This window comes from Salvelinus fontinalis, chromosome 1 (assembly GCF_029448725.1).
Source record: "Salvelinus fontinalis isolate EN_2023a chromosome 1, ASM2944872v1, whole genome shotgun sequence".
Lineage (NCBI taxonomy): Eukaryota > Metazoa > Chordata > Actinopteri > Salmoniformes > Salmonidae > Salvelinus > Salvelinus fontinalis.
Genome location: NC_074665.1, coordinates 73,556,356 through 73,571,954, shown reverse-complemented (window position 1 = coordinate 73,571,954; position 15,599 = coordinate 73,556,356). Strand labels below are relative to the sequence as shown.

At 43.3% G+C, this 15,599-nt stretch overlaps 1 protein-coding gene across 2 annotated transcripts in view; it reads right to left on the bottom strand.

Moving 5' to 3' along the window:
* The window catches only part of LOC129861404 (kinesin-like protein KIF16B), a 71,570-nt gene that overhangs the window by 20,057 nt on the left and 35,914 nt on the right, over nucleotides 1–15,599 (bottom strand). For both annotated transcript variants that reach the window (XM_055932815.1, XM_055932811.1), the window contains 3 exons: nucleotides 8,050–8,101; nucleotides 7,685–7,822; nucleotides 4,064–4,146 (listed from right to left, as the gene is read on the bottom strand). In XM_055932815.1, the coding sequence (XP_055788790.1) occupies nucleotides 4,064–4,146; nucleotides 7,685–7,822; nucleotides 8,050–8,101 (273 nt within the window). The remainder of the gene's footprint in view (nucleotides 1–4,063; nucleotides 4,147–7,684; nucleotides 7,823–8,049; nucleotides 8,102–15,599) is intronic.

Below are 15,599 nucleotides of genomic sequence, written 5' to 3'. Positions count from 1 at the left end.
AGAGTCAGGGTATATGCAACAGTTTGGGCCGCCTGGCTCTTTGCGAACTAATTTGCCAGAATTTTACGTAATTATGACAACATTGAAGGTTGTGCAATGTAACAGGAATATTTAGACTCATGGATGCCACCCGTTCGATAAAATACGGAACGGAATAAACGTTTTGTTTTCGAGGTGATAGTTTCCGGATTAGTCAAAGGTATATGGTTTAGAGAGAAATAGTCGACGTGTTATAATTCCTGTAATAACTTGCGGCTGAATTTGAAAGGGGTTCCTTCGTTATTTTACCGTTCATGTCTTCCATAGAGAATGTCTTGATCTACTTCAAATAAGGTCTGTTACGTGCAGGCTTAAACCGCCTCGATGTTTTGATACCAGTGTAAATCTTACTAGGATAAGGTAACGTTTGTCAACATATTTTCATAAATCCACTCTACAAAAATATTTATCTTCGCTTATATTTAGCCAATATTGATCAGAGTTACCTTGTCCTATGGATATCTACACAGTTATAAAATTGGCACGGTGATGTAAGCCTACACGAAACACAAACCTTATTTTAAGTGAATCTAAAAATATCCTATGGAATAAATGAAGGAACCGCTTTTCAGATTTTGCTAGAAGGTGTCATGGGAATTATGACTCGCACTTTGGTTGTCAATTCTTACCATGCCTATTATTAAAATAGGATTTCCTGCATATAGAAATTAAAGTTTTTGTTTTCAACATTCATCACAGGTAACTTAAACTCTATTTTTATTCAAACAGTTGAGAGTATTTGTCTCCTAAGCAGACTCTGCAGTATCATTGTCACTTCAGAGCTGTGTGTATTATTATATTAAGTTAAGTGTTCTTTGTTCATTCAATATTGTTGCAATTGTCATTATTACAAAAATGTGTGTGTGTGTATGATATATATATTTAAAAAACTTTTTTTTATTTTTATGAAAAAAATAATAATAATAAAAAATAGAAATCGGCCCCTTAATCGGTATTGGCTTTTTTTGTCCTCCAATAATCGGTATCGGTATTGAAAAATCATAATCGGTCGACCTCTAGTATGTAGGTACAGTCACTGTGGGGACGACATCATCGATGTCCTTATTCACGAAGCCAGTGACTGATGTGGTGTACTCCTCAATGCCATTAAAAGAATACCGGAACATTCAGTCTGTGCTAGCAAAACATTCCTGTAGCTTAGCATCTGTGTCATCTGAGCACTTCCATATTGAGCGAGTCACTGGTACTTCCTGCTTTAGTTATGGTCATATTATTTGCCAAATGGAGGGTGAGGGAGAGCTTTGTACGCATCTCTGTGTGGAGTAAAGGTGGTCTCGAGTTTTTTCCCCTCTGGTTGCACATGTAACATGCTGGTAGAAATGATGTAAAACTTATTTAAAAGTTTCCCTGCATTAAAGTCCCCGGCCACAATGAGCGCCGCCTCTGGATGAGCATTTTCTTCTTTGCTTATGGCCTTAAACAGCTTGTTGAGTGTGGTCTTAGTGCCGGCATCGGTTTGTGGTGGTAAATAGACAGCTATGTAAAATATAGATGAAAACTCTTGGTAAATAGTGTGGCCTACAGCTTATCATGAGATACTCTACGTCAGATGAAAAAAAACATTGAGACTTCCTTAATATTAGATTTTGTGGACCAGCTGTTATTTAACAATAGACAGACCGCCACCCCTTGACTTACCGGAGGCAGCTGTTCTATCTTGCCGATGTATGGAAAACCCAGCCAACTGTATGTTATCCATGTCGTCGTTCAGCAATGACGACTCGGTTAAACGTCAGATATTACAGTTTTTAATGTCCCGTTGGTAGGTTAGTCTTGATCGGAGCTCATCGATTTTATTATCCAATTATTGCACGTTGGCTAATAGGACTGATGGTAGAGGCGGATTACCTACTCGCCTTCGGATCCTTACAAGGCATCCCAAACTACGTCCCCGATATCTGCGTCTCTTCAAGCGATTGACAGGGATTTGGGATTTAAATCCTTTGCATCGACTCGTTAAAGAAAAAAAATATTCGCCCAGTGCGAGGGGAGTTATCGCTGTCCTGATATCCAGAAGCTCTTTTCGGTCATAAGAGACGTTGGCAGAAACATTATGTACAAAGTAAGTTAAAAATTACACAATAGCACAATTGGTTAGGAGCCCCTAAAAACAGCAACCATCTCCTCCAGCGTCATTGCTGTCCAATGATTCCCAAGCAAATTTATTGCGCTTGAACAATTGGACTGAATCTTTTTGTATATATGTTGACCTAAGAGTTGGTACAATCTTATTTCAATAGAGCTTACAGATGTAATGGCTGCCAAAAGGTGCTTACAGCTAGTATTATCACTTGACTTGTTTTTTTATTCATTTGGAAAATGTTCTATAATTTCTCTTTGGCTTTAAAATGTGGAGAAGGCTGTGAAGATCAGTAGGACAAAATCCAATTTAATCCCATTTTAGTTTTAAAGGCATTAAAATGTGAAGAGGGGTGTGTAGACTTTCACTAGGCACTCTGCTTGAACATATTGAAACTTAATTTCAACCCCACATAAATGCATACAGGAAGGAAGACCCACAACGCAATTTCTAATGAAGAAAAAATGTTTTGTCCACAATACAAATGAATAACTACAAATGTGAGCACTATAATTGTTGGTATAGAAACTCTTGCATCAGTCACTGGCTTCATGAAATATACTCTACATTAAAATGACTTAACCTGGAACTCTACCATTACCTGCTGAACCTGCCTCAGTAGATGGATGTCAGCGTCCCAAATGGAACCCTATTCCCTACAAAGTGCCCTATGGTCCCTGGTCAAAAGTAGTACACTATAAAGAGCACTGAGCCGGGAAACCTGCAAGTTACAGCCCATTATCCAAAGAAGCAGTTCGGTAACACTTTACAGTACTTAAAACCAGCAGGTATATAATGCATTTTAATTCAGTTAGACTAGACTTGTCATAAGCATACAATATATGACCCCCTTATGTCTTAGAATCATCTCATGATCCTGACTAAATACCAGCCACCTTGAGAGCATATTATAAGACATTATAAATAAATACTTGTTGATAACAAGCTATGAAGTATTATGCCAGCAGGTGTTACCAGAAGTGCTTCACATCTCTGTGTGTGTGTGTGGTGTGTACAGACATGGTAAAGTAGAAGGAGATACAGTATTTACAGTGATAGCTTAGAGGAAGTGGAAGATGCATTTCTTTGAAGATGTGTTTTTTCCTTGTTTGATATATATCCGACGGCACAGCACTAATTATGACTCCGAGACTAAGAAATGCAAATGACTTTACGTACTGGGTTAGATAAAGTTGAGCAGAAATCCCAAGCTAACTGATCTATAAGAGGAAAGTTAGGGAAATGTAAGGTTATGTTCTGGGCTGAGTTTACTCTGGTCTGGAAATAAGAGTTGGTTGGGTTGCAAGGACTGGTTTCCCAAAAATATTAATACAAAACTAGCCCTGGAATAAAGAGCATGCTCAATGTAAATTGTCTATTGAAAGTGTTTAGTCCAGGGATAGGCTTAGTCGGTGTCCGGGAAACTGGCTCTAAGAGAATAAGAGCGGTTGTGGTGTGGTCTGGGTTAGTAAGAGCGGTTGTGGTGTGGTCTGGGTTAGTAAGAGCGGTTGTGGTGTGGTCTGGGTTAGTAAGAGCGGTTGTGGTGTGGTCTGGGTTAGTAAGAGCGGTTGTGGTGTGGTCTGGGTTAGTAAGAGCGGTTGTGGTGTGGTCTGGGTTAGTAAGAGCGGTTGTGGTGTGGTCTGGGTTAGTAAGAGCGGTTGTGGTGTGGTCTGGGTTAGTAAGAGCGGTTGTGGTGTGGTCTGGGTTAGTAAGAGCGGTTGTGGTGTGGTCTGGGTTAGTAAGAGCGGTTGTGGTGTGGTCTGGGTTAGTAAGAGCGGTTGTGGTGTGGTCTGGGTTAGTAAGAGCGGTTGTGGTGTGGTCTGGGTTAGTAAGAGCGGTTGTGGTGTGGTCTGGGTTAGTAAAAGCGGTTGTGGTGTGGTCTGGGGGGTTTGGGTTAGTAAGAGTGGTTGTGGTGTGACTCACCTTGCGTTGCTCTCTGAGATGTGCAGCTTCTTTAGGATGGTTGAAACGGAATATAGTCCCTCTCCCTAGCTGGATTACTGCACCTGAAACCAACCAGACACAGAGACAAACATACTCAATGTAAATGGCACATAAGTTTTACACCGATGGTTGGTTTCCTGGACACAGATCAAACTTAGTCTTGGACTAAAGAGAATCTCCATTGAAATAGCTTTTTAGTCTAGGACTAAGCTTGATCGGTGTCTGGGAAACCAGCCCTGAGTTGAGTGCTATGGCAGTGGATGGTTGATAATTGGAACAGTATTAAAAGCTGATAGTGGGTTCAGTTTTAGTGGGAGGCACACAACACATCTCCCAAATGTTAAGATTAAAGTGCTGCCTCTTCACCTCTTCCCATGGTATCCACTTCAAATTCCTGCATTCTGTCTCCCTCTGAAGCATTCAGTGTTACCAGTCAAGAGTGGCTGTGAACCACGCTCCCATCCCTTCTCCACAGGGCAGAGGACATTTCTTTTACTAAACATTTGAGGGCGAGAGGCCTTGGAAAAAGCCCTGAACAAAGCTCCAGGCCTCTCCGGTCAATTGGCAGATGGGGGTGATAGCAGAGTGGGTTCTGAAGTAGAGACCAGGATCAACCTTTACAGAAAAGTGGGAATAGAGCCAGCCAGGCAGGCAGAGAGCTGAAGAGCTAACTTTGGCCCCGATAGAAAAACCCACTATTCAGTTAGCTCTGCCAGGTCTGTCTGCCTGTGAGCTTTTTTTCCCATCGTAGACTCGCTTACACCAACCCGCTCTGGCTCAGAAATATAAAGAACAGCTGTGTGTGTGTGTGTGTGTGTGTGTGTGTGTGTGTGTGTGTGTGTGTGTGTGTGTGTGTGTGTGTGTGTGTGTGTGTGTGTGTGTGTGTGTGTGTGTGTGTGTGTGTGTGTGTGTGTGTGTGTGTGTGTGTGTGTGTGTGTGTGTGTGTGTGTGTGTGTGTGTGTGTGTGTGGATAGAGGAGAAAGAGTGAGAGTCCCAGCACCCCACATCAAAAGGTCCCTGCCAATACTCTTTCATAGCCATTTCAATTGACCCAATAGCCCCTCCGAAGCAACTGCATCTCAGGCCATTTTCTACACAACAAATGATAGTAATTTCTACTCCTGTTGCAGCTCAGGTGTATTGTCACTAGTCAGAAGCCATTAATCGAAGCAAGATTAGTATTTTCTGCACAGAAAGAAGGAGAGAGAGCGTGCGTGTGAGAAAGAGAGGAGACCTGGAGAAAATCTTATAAGTGTGAGCCTGCTAGATATATAAGCCCCAATATCAGCCTCTATTCCATAGCTTTACAACACATCCTAGAGTTTTTCTAGCCTATTACCTTCGGTAAATCACCCAGGCGGGGTCTTGACGAAAGCCAATCATGTCAGAGAGATTGTGTACTTCATGGCAATGTATTCACTTTACCATGGCAAAGGACTGAGAAAATGAGTAAAACTTTTTCGGTTTATTTGTCAAGTTGCCTGAAAGTTTAGAGTTGTGTTGTCTAGTCCCAAGGTAAGAAGGGGAAAGATGAGGTCTCCAAAGTTGGAGCAGCCACTATAGGTTTAGCATGTCTTCCAAGTCCACACAGGCTCATTGAAAGAGAGGTGCAGGTTTAGATTATAGGTACAACTGTCCCAGTGCCCCAGTTAGAGGACGTAAATGGCCAACTGTCCCAGCGCCCTGGTTAGAGGACGTAAATGGCCAACTGTCCCAGCACTCCGGTTAGAGGACATAAATGACCAACTGTCCCAGTGCCCCAGTTAGAAGACATAAATGACCAACTGTCCCAAAGCCCCAGTTAGAGGACGTAAATGACCAACTGTCCCAGTGCCCCAGTTAGAGGACATAAATGACCAACTGTCCCAGCGCCCCGGTTAGAGGACATAAATGACCAACTATCCCAAAGCCCCAGTTAGAGGACATAAATGACCAACTGTCCCAAAGCCCCAGTTAGAGGACATAAATGACCAACTGTCCCAGCGCCCCGGTTAGAGGACATAAATGACCAACTATCCCAAAGCCCCAGTTAGAGGACATAAATGACCAACTGTCCCAAAGCCCCAGTTAGAGGACATAAATGACCAACTGTCCCAGCACTCCGGTTAGAGGACATAAATGACCAACTGTCCCAGCACTCCGGTTAGAGGACATAAATGACCAACTGTCCCAGCACCCCGGTTAGAGGACGTAAATGACCAACTGTCCCAAAGCCCCGGTTAGAGGACGTAAATGACCAACTGTCCCAGCACTCCAGTTAGAGGACATAAATGACCAACTGTCCCAGCACTCCGGTTAGAGGACATAAATGACCAACTGTCCCAGCACTCCGGTTAGAGGACGTAAATGACCAACTGTCCCAGCACCCCGGTTAGAGGACGTAAATGACCAACTGTCCCAAAGCCCCAGTTAGAGGACGTAAATGGCCAACTGTCCCAGCACTCCGGTTAGAGGACATAAATGACCAACTGTCCCAGTGCCCCAGTTAGAGGACATAAATGACCAACTGTCCCAAAGCCCCAGTTAGAGGACATAAATGACCAACTGTCCCAAAGCCCCAGTTAGAGGACATAAATGACCAACTGTCCCAAAGCCCCAGTTAGAGGACGTAAATGACCAACTGTCCCAGCACTCCGGTTAGAGGACATAAATGACCAACTGTCCCAGCACCCCGGTTAGAGGACGTAAATGACCAACTGTCCCAAAGCCCCGGTTAGAGGACGTAAATGACCAACTGTCCCAGCACCCCGGTTAGAGGACGTAAATGACCAACTGTCCCAAAGCCCCAGTTAGAGGACGTAAATGACCAACTGTCCCAGCACTCCGGTTAGAGGACATAAATGACCAACTGTCCCAGCACTCCGGTTAGAGGACATAAATGACCAACTGTCCCAGCACTCCGGTTAGAGGACATAAATGACCAACTGTCCCAGCACTCCGGTTATAGGACATAAATGACCAACTATCCCAAAGCCCCAGTTAGAGGACGTAAATGACCAACTGTCCCAGCACCCCGGTTAGAGGACGTAAATGACCAACTGTCCCAGCACTCCGGTTAGAGGACATAAATGACCAACTGTCCCAGCACTCCGGTTAGAGGACGTAAATGACCAACTGTCCCAGCACTCCGGTTAGAGGACGTAAATGACCAACTGTCCCAGCACTCCGGTTAGAGGACGTAAATGACCAACTGTCCCAGCACCCCAGTTAGAGGACGTAAATGACCAACTGTCCCAGCACTCCGGTTAGAGGACATAAATGACCAACTGTCCCAGCACTCCGGTTAGAGGACATAAATGACCAACTGTCCCAGCACTCCGGTTAGAGGACGTAAATGACCAACTGTCCCAGCACTCCGGTTAGAGGACATAAATGACCAACTGTCCCAGCACTCCGGTTAGAGGACATAAATGACCAACTGTCCCAAAGCCCCAGTTAGAGAATGTAAATGACCAGTCGCAAAGTTTGTAAGCCTCAAAGTTTGTGCCTCCAACTCCCAGGGTCAGAGAGAGGGTTTTGTACACATTATCCTGCAGAGTCTCCACACACTCACACACGACCGGGAGATGAGAGATGACACACACACACACAGATCATTACCCTGTGTCAGCTGACAGGGCTGGGTCGTCTCCAGTCTGTTGACAGAGCACAGCGCCCCCGTCTGGGGGATCAGAGTAACAACTCCATCACGGTTCTCAAACACACAGTGTTCCTCCAACAGACCAGCACCATGGAGCACTGCAGGGATTAAAGGGAGGGAAGCGGTCAGAGGTTGATGTAAAAAAAAAAAAAGCGCGAGTTTAAGGGGGTCAGTTGAGGTGAGGCTCAGAATCACTTATCTTGATCATATAATGAGCAGTGTAAGACACAGGGAAATGAGTGCCTAATGCTCAGGAATAACACTAAACTCACAAGAACCCCAAGCAACAGCCCACAGCAGATATCCTGTCTGCCTACTGACTCACCTATATCCGGATTGGATGAAGCCTCGTCTCGACCCACCAGCGTCCTGCCCTCCTGCAATCAGATCACAAGGCCAATGTCATTAGGTCTGCCTGATCGTAAGCTGATTTGCTCACGGGAGAATCCAAATCTAAGGATGCATCCCAAACGGCACCCTATTCCCTATATAGTGCACTACCATGGCCCTGGTAAAAAGGAGTGCACTTTAAAGGGAAGAGGGTGACATTTGGGATGTAGACTAAGAGACCAGTAGTGAATAAACTAATATGGATTTTCCACATTTAGCAGTAGTTTTAAAACAAGCTACATTATTGGCTAGTAGTGTACAAAAAATGAGGAACACCTGCTCTTTCCATGACAGACTGACCAGGTGAAAGCTGGTCAGTCTGTCATGGAATGATCCCTTATTGATGTCACTTGTTAAATCCACTTCAATCAGTGTAGATGAAGGGAAGGACAGAGGTTAAAGGATTTTTAAACCGTGAAACAATTGAGACATGGATTGTGTATCTGTGCCATTCAGAGGGGGACTGGGCAAGACAAAATATTTAAGTGCCTTTGAATGGGCTATGGTAGTAGATGCCAGGCACACCGTTTTTTGTCAAGAACTGCAACGCTGCTGGGTTTTTCACGCTCAACAGTTTGTGTCAATGAAGAATGGTCCACCACCCAAAGGACATCCAGCCAATGACACCTTGTAGAGTCCATGCCCTGACAAATTGAGGCTGTTCTGAAGGCACAAGGGAGTGCAAATGGAAGGTGTTCATAAAGTTGTAGACACTTAGTGTATACAGTATACATGTCTTTGTCTTACTCACTTTTAAATGATAGAGAATGATGCCAGTGCTGAGAAGATCATCATTGATGCCGATTAGGTGAGTTAGTTTGGAGTCCATGACCACGCCTATACCCTGCTTCCTCAGAGCTACAGTCTCCTCTTATATAGTACCAGACACAGAACAGGGTAGTACTACTATTATGATAACCCAGCTCTACGCCTATACCCTGCTTCCTCAGAGCTACAGTCTCCTATATAGCAGTAGATTAACAGACAGGTGAGGTAAGAGTCCAACACTGTCTTCTCATACACACCAACGTTCAGAGGTTTTGTGGTGACTTAGAAATGTCCATGTTTTTGAAAAGCACATTTGTCCATTAAAATAACATCAAATTGATCAGAAATACAGTGTAGACATTGTAAATGACTATTGTAGCTGGAGACAACTGATTTTTTATGGAATATCTGCACAGGCGTACAGAGGCCCATTATCAGCAACCATCACTCCTGTGTTCCAATGGCACGTTGTGTTAGCTAATCCAAGTTTATAATTTTAAACCCTTTTGCAGTCATGTTAGCACAGCTGAAAACTGTTGTTCTGATTAAAGAAGCAATAAAACTGGCCTTTATTTTTTATTTATTTAAACTTTATTTAACCAGGTAGGCTAGTTGAGAACAAGTTCTCATTTGCAACTGCGACCTGGCCAAGATAAAGCAAAGCAGTTCGACACATAACACAGAGTTACACACGGAATAAACAAAACATGCAATAGACTAGTTGAGTATCTGGATCATCAGCACAGTCAGTCAAAGACACACAGAATCAGACACAGTCAGGGTCACAGACAGTCACAGTTCGATTACAAGCTCAAACTGTCCAAAAACAATTTCTGAAACTCATCAGTCTATTCTTGTTCTGAGAAATGAAGGCTATTCCATGCAAGAAGTTCTTTCAAAAACAAGGACATTTCTAAGTGACCCCAAACTTTTGAACGGTAGTGTATGTATGATCGTACATAACAGTCAGACACAGACAGTCATACATAGTCAGACACATACAGCACACTTCTATGTGTGTTGTAAAAGCGTTACATGGTCGCTGCCCATATCATTGCATACCGCAGAAAATACACGAGAGTTCAGGGGCCTTGCTTTAACAAAGTTAACCATTTTCACTGTAGTGTCCAAAACGTCTTTCAAGCTGTCAGGCATTTCCTTGGCAGCAAGAGCCTCTCGGTGGATGCTGCAGTGTACCCAAGTGGCGTCAGGGAGCAACTGCTTGCACGTGCATTACCACTCCACTATTTTGTGGATTTTGTGCCATCACAGTACATGTACCAACACATCTTGACCAACAATGTCCATTTGATGTCACAAAGCTGTCCAGTACTTTAAAAAATATCCTCACCTGTTGTCCTGGTTTCCAATGGTTTGCAGAAGAGGATGTCCTCAACTGACACCCCAGAAACGTAACGGACATATACCAGGAGCTGTGCCAGGCCCGCCACGTCGGTTGACTCATCCAGCTGTAACGCTTAGAATTCACTGGCTTGTACGCAACGCAGTAATTGTTTCAAAACAGCTCCTGCCATGTCACTGATGCGTCGAGAAACAGTGTGTTTGATGAAGGCATTGTCTGTACAGTTTTTTGGGCCTTTTCCCCCAGCATTGTCCCAGCCATATCCGTGGCAGCAGGAAGAATTAAGTCCTCCACAATAGTATGGGGCTTGCCTGTCCTAGTCACTCAGTAGCTCACCATATAAGACACTTCGAGCCCCTTCTCAGTCATGGTATCTGTTGCTTTTATACATGTCTTACTACTCGAAGAATTACTCTTAATTTTCACTCAAAAAACTTCCGTGGCTTATTTTTGTTTCTAAATGTCTGCACAAGAGTTTCATTGAGTTGTGAGATAGTACTTTTGCACATATAACACACTGTGGCTGAAGAAAGGTACTACTCCCAATATAAGTGAACCCCAAATCAATGTAGTTCATCATATTTGTGCCTCTTCGATTGTCCAACATCCCTGTCTGTTGTTCGGTGCTTTCCCGGGTAAGGGGGCAGTAGCTCCCCAACATCCCTGTCTGTTGTTCGGTGCTTTCCCGGGTAAGGGGGCAGTAGCTCCCCAACATCCCTGTCTGTTGTTCGGTGCTTTCCCGGGTAAGGGGGCAGTAGCTCCCCAGCATCCCTGTCTGTTGTTCGGTGCTTTCCCGGGTAAGGGGGCAGTAGCTCCCCAACATCCCTGTCTGTTGTTCGGTGCTTGCCCGGGTAAGGGGGCAGTAGCTCCCCAACATCCCTGTCTGTTGTTCGGTGCTTGCCCGGGTAAGGGGGCAGTAGCTCCCCAACATCCCTGTCTGTTGTTCGGTGCTTTCCCGGGTAAGGGGGCAGTAGCTCCCCAGCATCTCTGTCTGTTGTTCGGTGCACTACACCCAGTCACTAAAGATACAGGAGTCCTTCCTAACTCAGTTGCCGGAGAGGAAGGAATCTGCTCAGGGATTTCACCATGAGGCCAATGGTGACTTTAAAACAGTTACAGAGTTTAATGGCTGTGATAGAAGAAAACTGAGGATGGAACAACAACATTGTTACTCCACAATACTAGGGAAAGGGGGATACCTAGTCAGCTTGGGGATTCGATCTAGCAACCTTTCAGTTACTGACCCAATGCTCAAACTACTATGCTAATATCCTAAATGACACTGAAAAGGAAGCCTGTACAGAATAAAAATATTCTGAAAACATGCATCCTGTTTGTAATAAGGCACTAAACTGCCAAAAAAGTGGTAAATAAATGTACTTTATGTCCTGAATACAAAGCGTTATGTTTGGGGTAAATCCAACGTCACTGAGTACCACTACATAGTTTCAAGCATGGTGGTGACTGGAACATGTTATGGGTATGCCCGTTATCAGGAAGGACTAGGGAGTATTTAAAAAAATAAATAATAATAATCAGAATAGAGCTAATCACAGGCAAAATCCTAGAGGAAAACTTAGTTCAGTCTGCGTTCCAACCAACACTGGGACCCAAATTCACCTTTCAGCAGGACAGTAACCTAAAACAAGGCAAAATAAAATACACTGGAGTTGCTTCCCAAGACAACATTGAATGTTCCTGAGTAGCCAAGTTAAAAGTAACTTAATACGGCTTGAAAAGCTAAGGCAAAACCTGAAAATGGTTGTCTCGCAATGATCAATAACCAACTTAACAAAGAATGAAGAATTTTCCAGGTATGGAAAGCTCTTAGAGACTTACTCAGAAAGACTCACAGCTTTAGTCTATCATGTATTGACTCAGGGGTGTGAATACTTATGTAAATTAGATATTTCTGTACAAAAATGTCTAAAAACATGTTTTCACTGTCATTATCGGGTAGTGTGTAGATGGGTGAGAGAAACAAAAAGTATGCTATGTTGAATTCAGGCTGTAACACCACAATGTGGAATAAGTCAAGGGGCAGGAATACTTTCTGAAGGCACTGCATGTTGCCCTCCTAGTAATCAAATCGCATTTGTCACATGCGCCGAATACAACCTTACAGTGAAATGCTTACTTCTAAGCCCATTATACAACAAGTGATGTGTTTTCTCTGCGCCAAAATATCTTTCAATGCACCATCTTCCTGAGGAAAGGTTGAAGGATCGGGTGAATATGAATCATTATTGAACAATTTCAAAGCCGTATCAACCATTTTCCTTTTTTAAATTTATTCACACAGAAACCTCCATGTCAAACACTGACTAATAGAAGGGTTTTTAACGTCCATACACGAGTCTGATTAATGCTACCCTGGTGTGTGTGTGTGTGTGTGTGTGTGTGTGTGTGTGTGTGTGTGTGTGTGTGTGTGTGTGTGTGTGTGTGTGTGTGTGTGTGTGTGTGTGTGTGTGATGAATGCTGCCCTATAGTGCTGACATTCACATTACAGGCAGTCACACCCCCACGTTAGCCTTAGTCGCATCAGAAACTCAAAAGTCAGCCTCAAATCAATGAATGTTCAGGTGGAAAAATCCATGCCGCTTGTCCAGAATTCCCTGCTAAATATGTATTTAATGCTTTTTAGGTTTTTGCACGTCAGAAGAGGGTGATAAGAGGCAGGATAAATGCAATTGATCTGTGGAAGACATTTTTAAGGCTTTAGTACAGAGAGCTACAACTCTACATTTCCATTGGCGATCTGTCTGCTTCACTGCCCACAGTACGGGAGCTGGGCTAATGTCAGGAAACTGTCCTGAGAGAGGGAGTCGACAGCCGTGTGTGTGTGTGTGTATATTTATTCTATAATAGAGCCTGAAAAACAAACAGAATACAAGTCACCAGTGTTATGACTATTGACATTGATGAAATGGCACCAGACATTAAAAACAGAGCAGACTTCCCACCTTGGGTTCAAGGCTAAACGGCCTTTTCCTTTCAGTCAGTGGCTCCTGCTGAATAACAAACTAACTCCTTCAGTGTGTGTCTGTGTGTGTCTCATCTCCCAGTCCTGTCTCAGTGAAGTGACACAGTGCATTAATCTGCCAGGCTCCTCTCTTCACCTCTAATGAAGTCTGTGAAGGAACCCTTTAATTAACTACAGGCCTGGACACACACTTCCCTGAGACAGGATGGGTAGATGAGATTCTCTTTCTTAGTCAGACCAAATCAGAATATAGGGCCAGGCCATGCAGCATGATGCCGCTCTCCATCCCTTGATTGAGGCAGGTGGTGGACGTAATTATCTTTTGGGCAGGCTTGGGCACAAACACTCACACACACCTCATCTATCAGCCAGGCTTGGGCAGCATTTAAACTCGCATTAAAATTTCACCCAACTGCAGATGATGGCTTTCATGCATTTGTGAGCACTTCCACTCAGAGTTTCCCTACTTCACTTTACATAAATTAAAAGTAACTACACTGCAAGGTCAGCCCACCACCTGTCCATGAGAGCTCTGATGAGAGCTTCTATCCATCGGAGAGCTATGATAGGAAAACTAGTGAGTAAGATTTCCAATATATTTTATAAAATATGGCACAAACTTTACAGTGCGTCAGGAGCCCACACTACAACACATCAATAAAAACTCCTCCCACAGAGATAGCACAGGGCAGAGTAGGGTAGTAGGCCATCTCAAAATGGAACAGTACTGTGGTAACTTGGGGGGATATCTCTTCAAAGAAGTTGAAATGAAGTTCACCCATCACAGATATTTGCATTATTGGGTTTTATATTTGGGAGTTGCAACAAAATGCTTGAGGCTTTGAGAGCAAACATTGCATTATTAAAATGTCACCCAACTGCAGATGGCTTTAAAGCTAGACTCCATAATGGTGAAACTGGCATGTCCTTTTGCGATATTTAAACAAAAAAAGTTACTGCTAGCGCTGTTTTTTTACACCTCCGACATCATTGCACACACGATAGAACAGCAGCATATGTACTGCAACAACAACAAAAAATGACGATGTGCAACGCTCCCCAGCTCTGCTTCGGCAACAAAACAATAATTGCCGTGGGACCGACAGTTGCGCCGTATCCCCTACATGCAGATTCCATCTTTAAACGGGTTTCTGAGCATCTCCAGGCACCTAGGAGTTTCCCTACATATCAAACAAACTACACAGTAGGACAGCAAATCACCTGTCCAGCTTGCAAGAAAGTCACCCGTCTGTCCAGCTCACGTACAGAAACCCATACTGAAACACTTCAATAAAAGAGCACAAGACTTCTCCATTCGGAGCAGGTCTAAGGGAAGTCTCCAAAAACACATTAGAATGAAGCTCATAGATTACAGATCTAGGCATTAATGGGATTTACTGTGGACTTGATTGAAGTTAAGGGCTCAAAAACAGCAGCAACTTGAATGCTTATTGATTTCCACTGTGAGTCAAGTCGAGTCAAGCCATCTGAAATTGAGCTCTATCGCTCATGTAAAGGTTATAGATAGAACAATCAAAGGTCATCTCAAATGATACATCAAGGCCTAACTGCTGACAGGGTGGATACTAGAATGTCATGGAATCCCTTAATGATTAAATATAATGTAGAAATGACAGACCAAAGACAATGGCGGAAGAACAGAAGACAGTCTGTGGGGATCACCCAGATGTAGTGCTGAGCGAGCGATTAGTGCTTTTTGTGGTCGGCTCGACTATCAAAAACAATCACGATTTTTCGATTGCGATTATTTGGGTTGAATGCTGTAAGAGAATAAAAAATAAATAATACATAAATGCCCCATGATGGTAGTGAATGCCCATTACTGTCTATCACTTATTATCAGTATTTTATTCACATTACTTTCCTAAAATATTTAATGTTGTATATATTACATTTGTTTTATTTGAAGACTTTTCATTCCAAATCATAATCTCATCTCTTTAGAGCTGCTGCGTATGCTCTGACAGAAATCACCATTTTGTAGTTCTTCAAAATCACTTTGATCATGTATTTTCAGGTAGAGCAACAGCAGCTCCCTATCTATATCTCCTCACGATCGATCACGGATTACTGTCTCTTCTGTAGCAGGCGTTTGTTCTTTTGAAACACAGACCGGACAAGTAGATGTGCAATGTAGTTAAATCAACACTTTTTATGCGCTAAACTACGTAGAATATTAGCCTATTGGAAACTACAACTCCCTGCTACATTGCATAATTCAGGCTGGATGTGCGATGTGCGCTTTGAGCTGACAGAAAAGAAATCGTAAAGAAATGGAATTCAACTAGTTGTTTAAAAACTGAAAATAACCAAAAGTGTTAAAATATATATATATACACACACACACACA